This window comes from Branchiostoma belcheri, unplaced genomic scaffold, assembly GCF_001625305.1.
Source record: "Branchiostoma belcheri isolate BF01 breed outbred unplaced genomic scaffold, Haploidv18h27 scaffold159, whole genome shotgun sequence".
Lineage (NCBI taxonomy): Eukaryota > Metazoa > Chordata > Leptocardii > Amphioxiformes > Branchiostomatidae > Branchiostoma > Branchiostoma belcheri.
This window is the reverse complement of record NW_017803035.1, coordinates 173,291-194,955: the sequence shown is the minus strand read 5'-3', so window position 1 is coordinate 194,955 and position 21,665 is coordinate 173,291. Positions and strand designations below refer to the sequence as shown.

Sequence of the window (21,665 nt, the reverse complement as noted above, 5' to 3'; positions counted from 1 at the left end):
ATAACATAAAGAACGGAAAAGCCTCCCATAAAGCCATTACTTTCGAGCTTGACGAAATGAAAATAATCTTAACAATGACGTAATAACAATAACAGAAATTATAATGAACACAGAGTTCCCCACTTACCCCGATGCTTCTCCAGCTTTCCCCTCCGAGATGCAATAAGACCTTCTGTCTTTTGAAAGACAGATGTTAATATTTTAAAAGACTGGAAGTTTAAAGTCTTAAAACGTCGGGATCGGAAAATGAAAATCTTACCTAATAATATAATGATATTATTTAAAGGGGATGCATTTGTAGGGTACTTTTTTTTTAACCTGCCATGGCCAGATTATCTAAAGATGTGTGTATTGTGTGTACAATCTATAGAAAGAGAAATGTACATCAGGTCCGATCATCCGATTTTCACGTTTCGGTTTTTTGGACTCGGTTCATGAACGTATTTTGGTTTGGCTCCTGGAATGTGCGAAAAATGACTCCCGGGACTGTCTACAGGGAACACTCGCACATTCGCGGTGTATCAGGACAGCGCGACTGGTCGTCATTAGCGCAGTAACAGTTGCATAAACGGACGAAACCATTTCAAAGAAATGGGGATGTTTCGAAAATAAGCATTTACTCCAATATCAAAACAGCTACGGTAAAAATAAAAAGACGTGCATCATCCCGGACATAATGCAACACCACATGCGAAATTACACAGAAATGCGACGTACGGAAGAATGCGTTTTGGCTGCGAACATCTTCCAAAAAACTTGGCATCTCTTAACCATGGGCAAAAACATCTGGAACCACTTATAAAAACCACCCCGTATCTGCATGAACTTTTTTGAACCCCACTGCTATTCCAAACAACGCGTTTTTCTGGACCATTCCAATTCGCCTCGTAATTGTAGGGGTGCGTCTGCGATATTACATTGACCGCGAAAGCAGCAACGGCAAAAATACACATTCGTGCATCAACACGGGCATGCCCGCAGACGGCGTATAAAATTGCGTGCCGATTACACAAAGAGAACCCAGTGTTTTGACTGCGAACATGAAAAATCAGCCGATTACAACACTCCGTCCGGAGGTCCTGACCTCCTTCACGGAGTAACAACTACAATGCAAAAATAGGTAATACATAAAAGACTGTTTTGTTATTAGAAAAAATGCCGAAACTCATGTTTAGCTCTACTTGATTGTATACTGTATTAGATCTGTGTTGATGTTTAGTAGTAAGGATGTTGATTTTCATTCTATACCCTTTTTGTATAGTCGTTGCCATACATTCCACAATTGCTGTGCAATAAAGTTCTACTTCAAATCCCAATATGGCCTCCTAAACGCTAGCCATTCAATATGTGTATCAAACAATCTAATGAGAAAAATATGAAAACGCTGTATAGAAGGATATGATTTGAATGTTAACCAGACCTAGGGAAGTGTGGAGTTATTTATAACACCAGCTTAGGCGGGAGTTTTAAAAATGTGTAAAGTTGGACATAGCTTTAATGTTTTAAAGCTGAATGGATCTGAAGAGCTTTCCACAAGTTTTCGTACTTGCTTACAGTTACTTTATATAAAAGTAAGGTAAAATTCTGATGGCAACAGTTCAACCAAGTAAACAGAACTTTATTGCACGACAATTGCGCATGGTACAATGTATGGCAAACTACATAAAGAGAGTAACAGACAATAAAATAAATGTGTTGGATAAGACCTAATGTCAAATAAAACCTACAGTAACATATCATAATTATTCAAACAATAAGGGATAGCACGAGTCTTTGATAAAGTTAATTGCGACTTATTGTTTTAGCGCAATGACAATAACAATGGAGTTGAAGATGTGGCTAAATGCAGTAATTTACCGACAAAACAATAATTAGGAAAACTATGCCATGTTTTATCTATACCTACGATTTGCATGCTTCTTTTTTAGGCACTTGTAGATGAATTTACAGTGTTTTCTATTACATTATTGTAGTTAATTGAAGACATTATGTGTGACATCATGCATATGTTATCTTTTGTTAGGTGTACATATTTCTGTCCTAACTGCATCTCATTAACAAAAGTATTGCTTGTATCATTGCACAGTGGTCATTCTAGAAGTGCACTTCATTTTCTTTCTGTGTTCGTATCACAAAATATGTATAATCTATCATATTGAGGAGTTCAGGCGTATCAACCTACTTCACTCTGTAGTGGGTGGTTGCTAATCCTAAGCTTAGCCATTATATTATAGCTCCATACCAGTTGATTGTAATGAAAAGTGTGTGAATCGTTTGTGTTTTGATTTGTTAAGTCTTTGTGTTGAGATGTAGAATCAGAAAGTACTTCTGAAGCTTAATTCCCCTGAACGTCTATATTTTTGGGGTAGTTTGCATTGACTGAAGGAAATCCAGACAAGTGCGAGGAGCATGAGCTGACCCTATCTAATTAGAAATCAAAATCTACAATGTAAATAAACCAGAAAATATGTTCAGCATCTATACTAAGATACTAATAAAGAAGCAGAGTTTGACTGTAACTTGGCAATAGTCTCTGTCGGTCTCATTAATAGCATTTCTTCTTCGAGTTAACAGGGACAAATAATCCCACTACTCTCAACCTTTACTATTACCTAAATGATCATTTATTTTCACACCGGGACCTATTGTCTTCTGCCCTAATTACACTGCGCTCTCATTGGTCATCCGTTATAATCTAATTAACCAACCCCATATAAGGCATGCGCGCCTTATCACTTCAACCATTTCTTCGGAGACATCCGCAACACCGAAGAGCACGGTGGGGGCCGGCCCGTAGGTATGGGCAATGCGGGATTTCTAGAATGAAGTCAGGGGAGATAGTCCGCTTCCCACCCGCCCGCCCATCTCAGCAAATAATGCACATTTGCAGGGTCTAGGCTCCCTCCGCGCGACTTCGGCACTGTCCCATAACTTATACAGGATGATCCGATGATTGCGCAGTGTGATTAGTAACCTAGATTTCCCCGAATCACCAAGTAGAGCGACTTTACGTTCAATAGTATTTTGTACGGACCTGCGAGGATGGGGGGTGTCTGTACCAAATATATGTGTACGACCAATCCGGCCTGACTTAGCATTCCTTTCGATTCAAGATTCAGATTTACTAGTATTGTAATCAACTTGCATGTCACAAGTTTCTGTTTGAAGACAATTGCAAGGAACATATTTGGTTTGTACATATAATGATAAAAGGCAAGATGAAGGGTTTGACTTTTCTTTTGCAAACCATGGAAAATGAAATGTCCCATTTTCCCCAACAAGTTGCATAGAAGGGAGGACCGAAGCGGAATGTAGTGAGCCTTCTAAAATAAAAAGAAGTACAAGAATGTTGTGCCTGGGCATTTTTTAAAGGTGTAAGATGTGCACATTATTCTCTGAGGCGTTTCAAAAAGAGCTAATCTATTTTCATATGAAGTAACAGAAGTGGCTTGATTTTATCTTCTTGTTTTTAATGATGTATGACTTGTTTTAACTGCCTTTAAATAGGTTATAATATGTTAATACTGTTATCTTTGTGTAAGGCCTCCTACATCGACAGAAATTTACGATATAATCACCAATTTAAAAAATGCAGCCCCAGGACAAGATGAAATTAGTGCCAATCTTTTAAAACACAAGACGATACAAAAACTTACAAACAACCAGTACCACCACAATCTGATTTGTTTGTTTTCCTTGTTTTTCAATCATTTGTTTTAATCGTCAATTTTTATGTTAATTATCTAATCAGTTTATTTCTGCAACAGCGACCTGAATTATAAAACTAGTTTACACACTTGAGTTATTATTTCTGTGTCTTGATTTTGTTTGATTTATCAATTATTTCATTGTTTAATTTTGATGTTTAATTCAAATATGTTTTGTCATGTATCATTGTTACCTTTGTTTGGGGTAGGCCCTTTAAAAACCACCTAGGTTTCTGGCCTACCCCGCATATTCTCTTATTGTTATTGTTTGATTATGTAACTTTTTTATACGTGCAAATAATAAACAAATAATAAACAAAAAACGGACTTCCTAAACTTGGAGAAATTCGGAAAAGACTTCCGTACAGGCAAACAACAAACTATTTGGCTAACATAATTCCCTAACAACTAGTAAAGGACATACAACAAGTTACCAGTGTTCCGTGTGAAATGGTGTAGTTTTGTAATGTCAGAGCGACCATTCCTGTTTTAAGACTATCATAGGCTTCTAAGTAGGCTAATTTTCTTTCCGTGTGCGTATGTTAAATGTATGTGTAAGTCTCATTTGTCAATTATGCTATGTTGTGAGTTCATATTTGTAAAAAAAAGAATGCACCAAAATTTGTTTTTCTCCATGTGGTTCAAAAACACGGAATGTGCACGTGTACGTAATAGACCGATCATGATTGTTGACCAAATTATCAGTTCAACCAATGGGAAAATGGCAATTAATGGTTCGACCAATGAAAGAGTACTAGTGGTTGCTTGGCCGCCACAAATTTGCATTTCTATGTAAAAGCTGTTCGGTATATTGCGTTCAAAATGGCGCTTCGGTACGACGAGGATGTTCTGGGGTATTAATATTTTGTGCAACTTTTCGGGAACTTTTCGAGTCTTTGTCGGTAAAACATCTTTCCATACCGTGCTGTAGAACAAGGGAAAAGTGTCCTGGTAGATTTGTTACGATTAGTGTGGTGTTTTGAGAAGAAAATGTGGATTTTCTGACCAAGTGAAATTTGGAGACAACAAAATCGCGAGGTACCAGTAGCTGGGATGACGTGCGTCGTTCGGAGACATATTTTTTCCTACAGGTAAACAACATGCTATTTGGTTGGCATTATTCCCTAAATCCCTAAGGTGTCAGACCGGAGTTTCCTTCCGTGTTCGGAGCAATTTGACACCCGACGGGCTGTCATTTCTGTACTTAACGCGGGTCGGAATTTTTCACTCTTGTGGTGGAAAGGGGTGCCGTGCCGCTTATCAATACACTTGATTGATATTCTATGCGCCATTTTTTAAGGGTAAATAAGGCACATGAAAGTACATTTTTAAGTAAGGGGTCATTTTTTTCGTCATTTTAAACCATTGCTGCATGGAAAAAAAAAACGAATTTTCCCAGGGTAACGGCTTAGTACTCGAGGAAGCTCAAAACCTAATGTTTCCAAAATTTGAATTTAATCAAAATCGATGCGATACGCTTACCGTTATCTTCGATGGCCCGAACACACCCACAACGCATATAGAACGTACCATCCCGGCGAACAGGCCACATAATACCAGGAAGTCTTCGCTGGACCACCGACATTTCGCCACCTATAAAGGCTACAACTAACAGGCTTTTCAGAAAATGCAAAGATACGTACACAGATATTACGATTTCAGGGATATCGCGGCCAAAACATACCATACAAAGTCACGTTTCCGGCGATTTACTGCGCACTTACTTAGACTCTGGTCAGATTTAAACTCCGACCCGGAACCTTAACAAGTAGTAAAGAAATGTCATATTCTAGAACTTATATTCAGTAAGTTCTGAAATTTCAGAGCGACCATTCCTTGTTTGACAACCACGCGATTTTCCCCCGTTTATTTTTAAACAGTTTCCATGACCATGTGTGGTGTGTGTTAAATGTACATGTAGGTCTGATTTGTCAATTTTTAATATGTTGTGAATGTATATTTGTAAAAAAAAAAGAATGCGCCAAAAAGACTGGTTTTTCTCCATGATGTTCAAAACACCTCTTGGAATGTGCACGTGTGCGTATAGAGCGATTCCGAATGTCGCTACAATTAGCAGTTCAACCAATGATAGCGTGGCAATTATCGGTTCGACCAATGAGAGAGTTGCTGCATCTCCAGCAGGAATTTGCCTTATCTATGTTTTGACGAAAGGGGGCGGGGCTTCTGATTTCCCTTGGATATTATAATGGAACCCAATTCTTAATGGCCAAGACCAAACATTTATTGCGCCAACACTTGTAACAGCTGTCGCGTGGGCGGGTTGCAAGTTTCCAAACATTTCATGCCAATTTTTCACACACAGCTGCAGGTCAAGCGGTTTGATTTTCTAGTTGTTGTTGCTTAGCCTCCTTCGCAGTCTTGTCGGGCGTCGGCGTTATTTTTTCTCTGAGCGACGCGAGTAATATGCCGCCGCGAGGGACGATTTGCTGCCAAGGGAGTTTTTGCCACGGAGAGAAGGTTTTTGCGAAACGCCCAACAAGACTGCGAAGGAGGCTAGTTGTTGCTAACGTTATATGTTTTACGCGGTCACTAGGTACAGTTTTTGTTGAGGTGTTAGTCAGTTTTAATGTAAAGCTGATAGTGTCTTGTAACTTCTTTTCATATTAACATGTCCTGACGGGATGAGACGACAGAGACACCCGGTAATTGGATCCAGCAGTTGAGAAAATTGTGCATCTTACCAACGATTTAACTTGGTGTTATTTGAAGAAAGTGTGTAACTTGAATGTAATACTAGAGTTCCACGATCTCATACCGGTACCTTCGCCAAATGATGTTAAACTTTATGACTGACAAATCATAGATTATTCCCCATGATTATGCAAATAGGATCCTCATTTCCATGAATTATATCAGTTGATCATATTCTTCACAAATAGACAGTCTTATCTTAACAAAGAATGCCATTCTAGCATTTCCTTATAAATTATGCAAAGGAGGTTCTTATTTGAATAAGTTTAATGTTTAATGATGTTCACCTTCACTTAAGTTTAAAATACGTAATCAGTATGAAAGTCCAGGGAGCTACCATTGCTGAATTACAATATTTTCTCATACATTATGCAAATTAATTTACCAATTTACATAATCAATATCTGCCTGTGTTTTTCTTGTTCTGTCACATATGCCACAAGCTTGAATAGTCCTATCATGTAATGCAACTAATTTCAAGAATATCCTCATAAATTCTGCAAATTACATCCATATTTGCATTATCGCCGCACCAAAAATCATGACGATCTGTCAACCGGTTCTTGAGTTATTCTCGTTTGAATATTATCAAAACAAATGCCCCTGCAGTTCTCGAGCAAGCCGGTAGGGGGCCCAAGCTCACGCCACGTCGTCCTCAGCAAAAGAGCTACCTACCATCTAACTTTCGTCACCCTAGAATGTCTAGGTCATGAGATATCAAAACCGGAAGTTCCACTGCAGTACCATAAGAAGACGCTAGATGGTCCAAAATCTAATCATTTCGAGGTCTCACCAAGACCTACCCAGCTACTAAATATGAAGTCAATCCATTAAAGCCTTATTTTCTTAAGTTATCGTGTTTCCGGACACACACACACACACACACACACACACACACACACACACACACACACACACACACACACACACGAACGCCTCTTAAAACATAACCTTCTTGGCGAAGGTAATTAACAGAGCAGACCATATGCGAAGGAAACATGAATTTGCTTTGCAAATGTTTACTAGTACGTCATAGTTTGTTTTTACCGCAATGAATGCCGGGATAGTTTGCGGTCAATCGATGTTTATATTGTACAGGGGTGTGCGCAGCGCGGTGTAGCCTTTGTACTACTTTCGTCTACTGTCACAACTACATCACTCATAACGGCATGTAATGCTGTGTCAACCAAACTAGACGCAGCAAAAATTAAACACACCTGACTTTATAAACTTTGAAATTATCTTTATTCGTTAACTGACCGTTCTAGAATGTTTTTTTTTGAACAGGTAAACAAATACTGACGTAATAATGTGATAGACGTCTAACGTCTAAGCACGTCTAACCCTCAGAAGACGGGGAACAACAGACGATAAATGCTAGTTAAATGCAGTTCTTCCCTACTCTTACTTAACCCTCAAACACCCGAACGGGATCCATTTGGACTCCAGACGTATATTTTTATGTGCTATTTGAATTTTTTTTATTCGAAAAAAAATTCCTCCTGTGACTTTTTCGATAAACCTCTTCTACAAGTTCTCCTAAATTTTTTTGGAGATCGGCACAAATTTGTAAAAATAACAACGGAAGTCATATGTAAGACCGTCTGGGGTCCAAACGGACCCCAGCCATGTATTTGCACTTTCCTACATACAAAATTGTTCGGATGTCCTCAAAATGTCTTCAAGGAAGCATAATTGCTTTGTTATTATGCAGTTTGCCAAGTAACCTTAACCTCAGGAATTATTTCATCGGGTAAATAGAGGTTTGACAATTTGACAGTCATATGAGGTCAAAGGTCAACCCCATGTTCATGCCTGCAGGCCTCATCCCATTTTTGCATAAATTATGATAATGAGTTCGGAAATTTTTAACACTTAATCATGCCAAAATATACCTCTTACTATGTTTAACCAATATATGTGCAAAGATCACTAAAAGAATGCAAAAATTAAGGAATATAGATTTGAAAGAAACCAAATGGGATCCATTTGGACCCCGTTCGGGCATTAACGTCACAAAAAAAGTTCGGGTGTTTGAGGGTTAAGAGGGCATAGAGTGACTGAGTGCGGCTAGCATTGACATTTACCTCTACTAGTAGTGTAAATAGGCATTATTATAGCTCTCTACCGCTTTTGTGTGATTATTGTGTAAATTATGTATTTTTAAAACCATTAGTATTGTTACCTCCATGAAATGTGTCATGGAGGTTATATTTTCAGTTGCGTTTATCTGTCCGTCCGTCCGTCCGTCCGTCCGTCTGTCTGTTGGTCAACAAGATAACTCAAGAACGCCTGGATGGATATGTTTCATACTTGGTGTGTTGGTAGGGTGTGACGAAAACTGGAAATGATGAGATTTTGGTCCCCCTAGTGGCTTCCCTTGGTACTGCAGCGCAACTTCCGGTTTTGATATCTCGCGATCTGGACATGCTAGGGTCATGAAATTTTGATGGAAGGTAGCTCTCGTGCTTGGGAAGAAGTCATATGAGTTTGGGCCCCCTAGCGGCTTGTTCTGGAACTGCAGGGCACTTTCTGGCGAAATGTTTAAAAGCCAATAAGTCCAGACAGGAACAACATATTTTCATTATTTTTGGTGTGTAGGTAGCTGAGAGAGAGATGTACATAATTAAATGCAAATTATGCAAATGAGGACTTTATTCGCATAATTAATGAGGAAATTCTATAATTACAGTGTTTTACATTATCTCGCGATCTGGACATGCTAGGGTCATGAAGTTTTGATGGAAGGTAGCTCTCGTGCTTGGGAAGAAGTCATATGAGTTTGGGCCCCCTAGCGGCTTGTTCTGGAACTGCAGGGCACTTTCTGGCGAAATGTTTAAAAGCCAATAAGTCCAGACAGGAGCAACATATTTTCATTATTTTTGGTGTGTAGGTAGCTGAGAGAGATGTACATAATTAAATGCAAATTATGCAAATGAGGACTTTATTTGCATAATTAATGAGGAAATTCTATAATTACAGTGTTTTACATTATACTATGTAACCAATGGCAGGCGGAACTTCAACAGATACTAATTATGCAAATGATGATCTAATTTGCATAATTAATGCGAATGATTTCGTAATGGTGAATGATGAGAATGTCATACTTGGGACATCTGTAAGTTAATCAAAAGTTAACATACATCACGATGCATATATCATGTTAATGCAGAGGTCATTTGAACAATTAAAGAAGAAATTTACATTTACATATCAAGATCATATTTCATGGAGGTATGAGATCTCGGAATTCTAGTTTAATATCTAATTTTATGAATTGTAAAAACAACTCAATTCAGACTTGAGGTCTGCTAGTTGTTTGAATAAAGATTGATTGATTGATTGATTGATTGATTGATTGATTGATTGATTGATTGATTGATTGATTGATTGATTGATTGATTGATAAACCGGACAGTGAGTGAGTGAGTGAGTGTGAGACCTATCACATTATTACGTCACAGTTTGTTTACTGCAATGAATGCCGGTCAATCGACGTTTATATTGTACAGGGGTGCGTAGCGCGGTGTGTGTTTGTGTAGCGTTAGACATAATATAAGGCTTTTTAATACAGTACTACTTCCGTCTAGTCACAACTAGTTGACCCATTACGGCATGTAATGCTGTGTCAACAAAACTAGACGCAGCGAAAAATCAAACACACCTGACTTTAAACTTAAAAAGATCTTTATTCTTTACCTGATCTTTATTCTTTACTTTCTAGAATGTTTTTTAGAACAGGTAAACAAACTGTGACGTAATAATGTAATAGGTCAGGTGAGACTTGGATTGTTCTTAAGAATATCACGTTCGAAAGAAGCTAACGTTGCAAAAGAATGGAATACAGATGACGTTACATATACAAATTGTCAAGTAGCTAGAATTATTATTTTTTTCTCGTTTCTTATTAATGGTAAAAAGGTAAGAACGGGTATGCTTCAGAATAGGAGGTTAATAGACATGTCAACGTTTGAAATCCACACGACCGCAGGTTTGCGCAAGCTGGCACCTGATTGGTCAGGCGAGAATCGGATTGTTCTCCAGAATATCATGTTACAAAAAACAAGCAAGCTAACGTTGCAGTGACCTGTAGGACACCCAGGCACCATAGTAACTCCACAAGATTATGTCAGGGTAGCAGAACAAGACAGAGACGTCTTTTACATGACTGTGAGTTCTTTTATTTGTATAGTATCGCTGCTATCCAATGTAACGATGTTTCAGCAGTGTTTAACATTATGCATTCTCCCTTCCTAACGTAAAATAGTTTGAAGGTCATAATAATGCTCATGCTGAATAAACTGTCGGCACTACATATTTGTTACCCTGGATGCAAGACTAGTATCGGGCCATTAACCGTTTTCCTTCGGCAGCCAAGAGCCCCTCCCCCGCCTATCTAAATTACCGCTACGGGGGAGTTGAGCGCGAGGGGTTTGTAGGGCCAGCCAAACTCCCCAGCCTGGGCTAGACTCCCCCGTAGCGGTAATTTACACCAGCGGGCGAAGGGCTCTTGCGGCCCGGAAAACGAGTTCTGGCTTCCAGGGTACATATTTGTAGGCAGTGACTCTAAAATCTACTCAGTAGAGGAATGGTTGTACTGTATATAATCCCGAGTTTTGTGCGTAATTGTGTCCCACAAACTCACGTCTAATGTAACGTAAATGATGTCCCATTTTTCAAAATAGAGCACCAGTCAGACATGGGGAAGTTAAAGTCGTTTGTCGTCACTTTCGACAACAACAAGGACGTGTACCAGGCAGGGGAGATCGTCAGCGGGAAGCTGATCGCAGACGTTACCGAAGGAATAAAAGCCAGAGGTGTGATATAAAATACATATAATATATGATAAGATGTAAAACTTTGGTACCACAGTGGCCAGGTTTAAAGGTCTATAAGATAAACAGAAGTACGCTCTTTAGAATAAACATGTCTGTCACCTAGTGTCACGTAGTAGAAGCAGTACAAAGTAGAAGCAGTACAGAAGTGAGCCGCTAGGTTCGTTACTGGAGATTACAGACCAACAACAAGCATGACAGATACTCTGAGAACACTTGGATGGCCTTCCCTGCAACAACGCAGGCAGCAAGCCAGACTTGTCCTAATGTATAAAGCAGTGAATAACATGATAGCCATCCCTATACACAACATTCTCACCAAAAACACAAACATTACAAGAGGACATCACTCACGCTTTATCACCATCCCATGCAAGACGGAAGCATACAGAGCCAGTTATTTCCCTCGAGCCGTCATCGAGTGGAACACACTACCAGGTACACTCATATCTTGCACATCCCGTGATGTGTTTAAGGCGGGATTGGCCAGTCACCTTGGCCTCTCCGCCAATACCCAGCTGTAGGGTCATTTTTGTTTTCTGGTGTGGCTTTTGTATATAGTTGCACATTTCGGTTTCTTTTTTTTTTTTTGCAATTTATTATTTATAGATCATTTTTCATTTGTTTGTATATTTTTGTTGCGCACCACCACCTGCCACACTAGCTGCACCTCCTTTCCCGGGACGTGATGTGCCGTGAGGCACTTTGTCCCGTATCATGTAGATAGATAGATGTAGTGTCAAGTTTCTCATCATGTTTTTCATGTGATGTTACTTGCGCCATGTTGGATTACACCTAAGGCCACACCAAGTAAATTTTATGGATGACGTCCGCGCGCGCATTGATTTTGGCCTGTTCCTAGAAAAAAAAACAAGAAATTCCGCTTCCTGTAACTATGACCAAAGAGTCACGACAGTGCCGCAAATCGTCAGATTGACGTGAAACCCGTAGCGCGAAAACAGGACAGGACGACAACTGCTGTTCCACCTGATTTATTGCTGTTTTGATGATGAATAAAAGACTTCTTGCTTGTTACACTGTGTCACCTCATTAACATTTGTCGTCTCTTAGTATATTTCTAATCTAGGCATCTTGTTTTTTAGGGCCCTTCTTGTTTTTTTTTCGCCCTCTCGCATTAGATTTAGGGTCTCCAAAGGACGTCATCCATAAAATTTACTTGGTGTGGCCTAAACGTTGCTGCTGTAATCTATTTAGAAACCAACATGGTTACCGGGCATTCAAACTGGTAATATTTCATGGAGTTGCGAGGTCTCCGAATTTTTGTTTAATGAATGAAAGACCTTTATTGTACATTTTCAATTTTGTGCTCTAACAAGCTAAGTACAGGTCATGAATATACGAGGAAAAAGGATACAGCAATTACACTTAAACTATGCATACTAATGTGGTCTACTAGGTACATGTTCGACTTCTTCTCGCTTCTTGACGCAGTTATAGATGTACGAGCATATAGAACTAATGATACATGATTTGTCAAGTTTCATATTATATTAAGAAATCTGAATTCTTCATTTAAATGTCCAAAGCTGGGGAACCTATCTAGTACTAGTATATAAGAATATAGGGAATCTCTCTCATTACTATATAACGTACAATCGACTACGAAATGATACTCATCCTCAATCTTATCTAAATCGCAAAATTGACAAATCCTTTGCTCTATAGGAATGCGGTTGTGTCTGCCTTTTTCTATGTGGAGTTTGTGTGAACTTATCCGGAGTTTTAATTATAGCTCTAGCGCAGTGCAGTTTCTGTGTGAGGTGCTTATCCCTAAGGAGGTGCACATCCTCCCTAGGCAGGGGTGCTTCCTTACTAGCACGGCAAGGCTAACTAACGTATTTGCCGCGGGATAGCTCTGCCGTGGGAGAATGTCTGCATGACCAGTGAGGTCAGGGGGTTTCTAACCAAGGAAATAAGGGAGCTGCTCCCTCATCATGTAACCAGCCAGCTCCTTCATATCAATTTTCAGATTGAACCTTAAGTGGCTACTTACACACCGTTTTAGTCTTTCCCAAAATGATCTTTTTTCAGTGAAGATGTAAAAACAATACAGCAATGCATTCTAGCATTACAAACTGTGTTACTCTAAAAAAACCCCCCCCTCGGTCACTTCACTCCCTCGCCATGCTTGCAATCTGCTCCCTCATGCTAAATTTCTTCTAGAAAAAAACCCTGAGTGATGATATGCCTGTTGTTTTTTTTTTTACGTCCAGGTGTTCGTGTCAGGTTCCATGGGTTTGCTTGGATCCACTCGGGTGATCACCCCCAATATGAGCACGCCATGCACGCTGAGCCCCTCTCATTCGCAGTGCCGGAAACATATTTCGATGAAACCATCACTGTCTGGGGAAAAGGTCAGTAAGGCCACAAAAAGTAATTTTCATGGATGACATCAGCGCGCGCATTAATTTTCGCCTGATTCTGGAAAACACACACACACACACACACACACACACACACACACACACACACACACACACACACACACACTCACTCACCTATACATCCCCGCACACATTCATGGGGCCCTGTTGTACTTATGCGATCCTCTTTGCGTATGAGTTGCGTACGGAGCATTCTTTCATACGCACGTCATATGCATCCCGGTTGTTTTCTGTATGTTTTATGAACGCCATTTTACGCACAGCACACGCATAGCACACGCACAGCACACGCACAGCACGCAGTGTAGTTTTGAGCATGTGTGTCTTCATATCTTCATATTGCTTGTACTATAGGATAGTCTGATGTCTGCTGCCATGCCGAAACGTGGATGGCAGATAAATATGAAGAAAGGAGACAAGGCTATGATTTATTGTATTGTCTTTTATTACTACTTCTGCAATATACAATGTACGTCATTCCTTTTATATGTCATAGCGGCTTTTTTTGCCTGCTTGTCTGAGGAGTCTGCGGAGGATGTCCTCCATAAAATTTACTTGCTGTAAACGGCTTTAGTATAAAATGCTTTTAAATCTCCCGTGATGAGCAGAGTTGGGGGACAGGGACGGAGAAAACCCAACCCTTCCTGCGGGATACTACGAGTTCCCATTCCGCCACCAGTTAGGCACGGGACTGCCCTCGTCATTCGAGGGCAGTCGTGTCGGCTACGTACGCTACTCCGTCAAGGGGATCATCGACAGACCCTGGAAGCTTGACCTCACCACGTACTACATCATCACCGTTCTGGACATGTTAGATCTAAATCAAGAGCCACGGGCTACGGTAGGTTATATGATTGGTTTATTGGTTTGTATCAACATATTTACAACATATCTCGCAGCCTTGACATACAGGGCTGAATTCTGATCAAGTTGTTTACAATATAAGTTATTAATAGTAGGGAAATAATAATTGCAATCATATCGGAACCTACATATATATATATCACTTTGGTTCGAAAATTAGGTATTTTCGATAGGGATATAGATAAGGTTGGAACACTTCTTATCCGGAAGTACTGTTTTGGGTGGCTGAGTTGTAGCTATAGGTTTGTATGTTTACTTTGGAGTCCGGAAAGAGTAGCTTGGTAGGTTGACAGTATGTGGGTGGGGGAGAATGACAGATGCAGTCCTACCTGACCGTAAAGACTACACTACACTACACTACACTACACTACACTACACAGACCACATGACAGGAGGTCAAAGGTCAGACAATGGAGTGAGTTAACGCCTGTAAGGTCACAGATTCCTAATTGCAAGAAAGCTGATTTTGCATGAGCCTTTCTTACTACATGGGTACACACAGATACAACAAGAGTTCCACGATCTCATACCTTCGCCAAATGATGTTAACCCTTGCGGTTGACGAATTAAACAATTTTAATCATTGATTTTGTAAATAAGAGCCTCATTTGCATGGATTATATGATCAGTGGATCATCTTCTCCACCCAATGAGGACCATATCTTAACAAAAAGGCTTTATAGCACTTCCTCATAAATTATGCAAATTAGGTCATGATTTGAATAAATTATGTTTATTGATGTTCACCTTCACTTAACTTCCAAATGTGGCAAGTATGAAATTCCCAGCATTTAAAACTATGAAGTTATAAAAATTTGCCATTAATTATGGAAATTAGGTCCTCATTTACATAATCTATATCCTCATGTTTTTTTCTCGTTCTCAAGTAGATGTCACAAGTGTTTCATAGTTCTATTATCGAACAAAGCAGATTTATAAAATTTCCTCATTAATTATGCAAATTAGCTCCTGATTTGCATAATTGTCATCTGATTATGTCAAGCATTGCTTCAACTACCTACATACCAAAAATCACGACAATCCGTCAACCGGTTCTTGAGTTATCCTCCTTCTAAAAAATTTTCAACAAATGCTCCTGCAGTTCCAGAACGAGCCGCTAGGGAACCCAAACTCATGTCAATTCTTTCCTATCCCAAGAGCTATCTGTCACCCAAAATTCGTGATCCTAGCATGTCCAGATCACGAGATATCAAAACCGGAAGTTCTGCTGCAGTACCTAGGAAAGCCGCCAGGGGGGCCAAAATCATCATTTGTAGGTCTAATGAAGACCTACCCACCTACCAAGTTTCATTCCAATCCATCCACTGCTTCTCGAGTTATCTTGCTAAACCACACACACACACACACACACACACACACACACACACACACAAACACACACACACACAAACGCTACTGAAAACACTAGAAAGGCCGACATTTGCTTGAGAGCAAATGCAGCAGATGGCTTCACCCTATCCCCCATACCGTAAATGGATCTATCCTACGATGGCTGCCAATAGTCTACACCCCCATGCAGAAATGGAACCTTCCAATGCCGGAAATAGCCAAAAAGCCCTATTTTACATAACTTTAAAGTGGTGTATGTCAAAATCGTGAATGACATTCCATGGACATGTGCCCAAGGTATTCCCATGCCAAATTTCAGGTCATTCGTTTTAGTACCTGGGAACCAGATCTCAAAATGTATATTTTTTGCCTGAAAATGGCCAAAAAACCCAAATAAAACAATTTTTCAAAAAAATGAAAAAAACGCGTCGGGGTATTTGCCCACTCTACCTTCATGCCAAATTTCGTGTTATTTTGCCGGAAAATGGCAGAGATGAATCCATTTAAAGAAATGGCAGGAGAAGGAGAAGAAGGAGAAGAAGAAACATGAGGGAACACAATATGTCTTCACCACTTTGTAGTGAAGCCATAATAACCTTCTTGGCGAAGGTAATAAAAAGGAAAGAAAAATGATGCCTGGTCTAAACATTTAACATGTTGGTTCTCTGTACTTTTCTGGGAGGTTTGATGAATATTACCATGGCAAGAATAGTTTAACAGAATAGAATAGAATAGATTAGAATAGCAGTTACCTTGTTCCTCTTACCTGTTCATATATTGCAATATACTGTTTATCCTGTATGTATACCAACGTTATTAGATTAAAGTAGAGATAGTAAGTTTGATAAGTATATCGTACACGTAGAACTTCATGTTAGCGGATAGTCTTATATCACCACTTTTCTTGTCAATGTCAGTTTGCAATTAGCCCTCGGGCATGAATTTGCAATAAACAACTTTATTATCTTATTACTTTCCTTTCAATGTCTTAAAACAGATGCCGTCAGGAAGTCAGAACTCCAAGACTCTGTGCTGCCTGTGCTGTACATCGGGACCGATCGAACTGCAGGCACAGACAGACAGGGGTGGGTACTGTCCCGGGGAGAGGATTGTTGTAAAGGGGTCAGTGGAAAACAACAGCAACACCAGGATCACCAAGACAACGGCAAAGATTGTACAGGTATGTCACGGTGTCACAAGAGATATATGAGAGTCAAGTATTTGCCTAAAAGTAGGAACATTTTTCTTTTACTTTTAAAGATTGACTTGACTAATAATTTTGCCTTACTGACATACCTACCAAAACACTTCAATGCAGTTTATACTGTCAACAGGGCATGGCTTTGTACATGTGTTGTTAACCCAATCAAATACCAACAGCCAATCAGCAAGAAGAATAGAGGAAAGCTACGTGCCTATTGGTTGCTTGCTCTGCATGCCATTCTGATGACTCATGCCCAAATATGGTAACACACTGCTATAGCACATTTTCTATAACACAGCCAAAAAGCCTGTATCACAAAAATGGTGTGAAAAAAACGCCTGGGGGTATTTGCCCACTCTACCTTCATGCCAACTTTCATGTTATTTGGCCAAAAAATGAAGGAGTTGAATCAATTTAAAGAAATGGCAGGAGAATGAGGAGGAGAAGAAGAAACATGAGGTGTACAGTGTATGTACTTGTAGACAAAACTCAGTTTTCTTCCACATGCAGTTCAACAAAACCTGTCTTTTCCCCCAGATGGTGACGTCGACCGGCTTCCCTCCTACTGATGGGTCCGTACCCTCCGACACCCTGAGTTCTACCGTAGAAGGGCCGGGCTGTAGCGCTCGTCTGTCCGAGAACATCGAACTGGTTCTTCCAATACCCGCCCTTCCCCCCTCTGGGCTGAGATATTGTAACGTCATTGACATCAAATATGTGGTTCTGGTAATGTTCCACTCTCTAAGCAGAGGTTTCGGCTGCGGCTTATTTTTCACATGTTTTAGGTGTTTTTATTAGGTCTTATTTTTTTGTACTAGTATTTTTTTTAATGCCAGCCAAAGTTGGGCTAGAATAAACAAGAAAAGCTTTTTAAAAAATCAGGCCCGGCCTAAAAAAAACAGAAGTAAAGAACTAGATGATGGCATCGCGGTGTCGCTAACTGACCGTAAACTGGTCCGGCACGTAACCTGCGTTACCTGATCTACATAATTTATGCAAGAAAATGACATTTTTCTTTCCTTTGCTAAGAACTGATATAGAATTTTGATGTGATGATTTGCTGGCAGTGGTCGTCAGCACTGGAATTCCGAGTACACTTAAGAAGCACAAAATCGTACTTTTACTACGAAAATGAACGGAACTAGTGCAGCACTGGAATTCCAGTGCTGACGCAATTTCGACAGCTGATTCAGCACTGGAACACCATTGCGCGGAGGGCGCTACTTTTGTATATTTGCGCGATGGTATTGCTTTCTGGCCTAGCCGGGCCTAGCCTTGCATTGCGTAGACTGACCATGCAATGGTCTGGTATCATCGTCATGCATGGCGTATAATTAAGGGGTTCTGCAATGGTTTAATGTAACGTTAACCAAAACACGGAACGCACACTACTGAAACCGGGCAAAAATTCAGAGAAAAAGCCTGGAAAGAAAGGACATCAAAAATGCCCCAAAAAACATGCCAAAAATACGCCAAAGCTTAAACCCCTGCTTGGACAGTAGTCTTGAGTTATGTCTTGAGCTTTATCATATTGAAAACACAGCACAATGAATTATGTGAAATTTCAGCCATTCTTCCGGCATTGGTCATGTTTTTTTTATTTCTTTGTTTTGTGCATCTTTGAGTTCAAGTACATCTATCTGTGTAAGATCAGACTGTAAGTTTTAACCACTCACACCAGGATGGAACCCTACCCGTTTCTCCACATTTTCCCAGTTATTGATTTCAGATTGGAACCAATTTCTTTAAAAATTTTTAACATAAGTAATATATACTATATAATTTATTTTACTAAGAACAGTATAGAACCTAAACAACAAGGCTAATAATTATAGCTCTCTCTTACCTGCTTTGTAGCATGTCAATAAGAAAACATACAACTTACAACGTGTACTAGCAAGTAATAATGTCCTAGGTACTAGCTGATGTTTGTTCTTATTTTCCCCAGGTTACTGCACACTTTCAAGGACCTCACCGGAACCTTGAAGTTGAACTCCCCATTATAATTGGCTCTGTGCCACTGAAGACACTATATAGTGGTCATCCAAACCCAGCGTATGCACCAGCAACCGCGCCACCTCTACGTAAGTACGGCCATGTTGATTTGATTATATGGATGACATCCTCTGGGAACTCCAAAACTGATGCGCGCGTGCGAATAGACAAAAAAAGTTTGAAGGTTGAACAAATGACACAGAATAATACTGGCGAATAATCTACTCTTCAAATTCATTTCTTTACATTTTTGTCTTTTTTCGTTTGATTTTGGCATTCTACGACATTAGTATCGATTTTAAATATTCTTTGTGCAACTTATGGCATATATTTGCTCATTTTGCAACTGTTTTGTTTTGTACGATTTACAGTATGGTTAAAAACCTTTTTTTGGAAACGTCCGAAAATTCATGCACGCGTGGATGTCATTCATAGAATCAAATCTACATGGCCTAAGGCTACGGCAAGTAATTATTTTGATTGACATCAGCGCGCGCATTAATTTTCGCCTGATTTTGGAAAAAAAAAAGAAATTTTGTTGCCCATGCAAAGATGTCTAGCTGTTACCATGCCGGAACATGGATGGCAGATAGCATGAAGAGAGGAGACAAGAAAAGGCTCTGATTTATTGTTTTGACTTTGATGATGCAGAGATGTATTTTATTCCTTTTATATGTGGTGTTCCTACTGAATCAAAACGATTGAAAATGAAAATGATTGAAACAATATAGAATAATTGTCCCAAAGTATAAAAGCTAGAAATTCATTTTTTTGGCAAATACAGAGACATGTCTTTGTTTTTTCCCGGCATATTTTTAGCATTTCATGATGTGCTTTACATGTTGTGTGGTTGCTACATTCTTCAAAGCGAACATTTGGACTAGTCCCAACTACTTCAAACTAGTTCTGAAACTTTGGACTAGTCCCAACCAGTCATGACCAGTTCTGAACTCAATGGGACCAGCTAAAACCCCTTTGGACTAGTCCCAACTAGTTCACACCAGTTCTGAACTGCATGGGACCTATAGCTGCTAAACAGAGTCCCTTTGGACTAGACCCAACTACTTCGAACTATAGTTCTGAACTCCATGGGAACAGTGCTAAAATCCCTTTGGACTAGTCCCAACTAGTTCGAACTAGTTTTGAACTAACTCATGGGACCTGCTAAAACCCCTTTGGACTAGTCCCGACTACTTCAGACCAGTTCTGAACTCCAAGGGAACAGTGCTAAAATCCCTTTGGACTAGTCCCAACTAATTCGAACTAGTTTTGAACTAACTCATGGGACCTGCTAAAACCCCTTTGGACTAGTCCCAACTACTTCAGATCAGTTCTGAACTCCAAGGGACCTGCTAAAGTCCCTTTGGACTTAAGTACTAACTAGTTCGGACCAGTCCCAACTGGTTCAGTGCGACTGAGAGTTCATTTTTAAGAGGATTCATATTTCCCATCACAGTTCCTCCACCCACATACGTAGAGGCAGAGGCTGGCGTCGACATTGTGGACAACATAGTGAACAGAGACAAGTACACCCCGTCACAACTCTACTACGCTCCAAAGTACATGTACTACGACTGGAGCCAACACCCTCAACAGTAGGATAGAACGTCACTGCTCACATCCCATACCCAAGTCTGAATCCTGTAAAACTCAGACATGCAAAACTTTTGACTGATACAAGTATGTATACATGTACGGCATTTTCACTCACTACATCCCATATCAATGAAGCAGGCAGGTACAGACCGCCATGCTGGTGTTCTTCATCTGCATTTCCATGGACTTCACACAGCGTTTTAGAATTTTATTGTCAAGTTTTTACATTACGTGTTGTGTGTGTATTCTCTTATGTTGAGACGGTCATAGGGTCTGTATTACCGGGTACTCTAAAATGCAAGCAGATGTATTTTTTTTTACGCCAGTGGGTGGTATATTGGATACTACCTGGCCAATTTGATGCTCTTCAGTTGCCTGTATTGAAGCCACCAAATGATGATATGCTTGGAGATTCATATGTAATGTGATAATGCTTTATTGGTTGTTGAACACTTTATTTGTCACCATCAATAATTGGACTGGAAACACATGAAATGAAGGGAATAAACATTTCGGAAATATACACCTGTTTTGACTTTCCTATAACATGACCTAAAGGTTATTATACAGTTATATGGTATCGAGTTGCAGCCAGGAGGTTATAACCTCTTTGGTTGCAGGCATAATATTGTTTTATAAATAAAAAGAACTCTTGAGGTAATTGTTTGTCTACTATGGGCCAATTTGCGCCTGAAATAAAGAATAAAGAAATAAAGATTTTTTGATTTGTCAGATATAATTTATTAATCTGGTTGCAGTGCATCATTGAAAAAGTACAAATACATTGGAATGGCCATTTGTTTTCAGGCTGAAACTTGTAGATTATCCAACTATTGTCCAATTTTTATAAGACTGAATGATACTAGAACCACGTATTAAATTTTATCAGTTATTGAATGCTGTTGCAAAAAAAATGTATATAATATGTATATGCAGAAAAGTAACATTTGCAAAGCAAATGCATAATGTTTACCTTCGCATATGGTCTGCTCTG

The 21,665-nt window shown here is 39.6% G+C and overlaps 1 protein-coding gene across 2 annotated transcripts in view; it reads left to right on the top strand.

The window, feature by feature from the left end:
• The window catches only part of LOC109465851 (arrestin domain-containing protein 3-like), a 26,545-nt gene extending 5,351 nt beyond the window's left edge, over positions 1-21,194 (top strand). The window contains exons 2-9 of one of the 2 annotated variants that reach the window (XM_019763340.1): positions 10,414-10,592; positions 11,108-11,239; positions 13,492-13,632; positions 14,271-14,503; positions 16,874-17,056; positions 17,618-17,806; positions 19,029-19,164; positions 20,532-21,194. In XM_019763340.1, the coding sequence (XP_019618899.1) occupies positions 11,122-11,239; positions 13,492-13,632; positions 14,271-14,503; positions 16,874-17,056; positions 17,618-17,806; positions 19,029-19,164; positions 20,532-20,674 (1,143 nt within the window). In that variant the 5' untranslated portion in view covers positions 10,414-10,592; positions 11,108-11,121 and the 3' untranslated portion in view covers positions 20,675-21,194. The remainder of the gene's footprint in view (positions 1-10,413; positions 10,593-11,107; positions 11,240-13,491; positions 13,633-14,270; positions 14,504-16,873; positions 17,057-17,617; positions 17,807-19,028; positions 19,165-20,531) is intronic. The other variant, XM_019763341.1, reaches the window with a different exon arrangement.
• Positions 21,195-21,665: the final 471 nt, after the last annotated feature.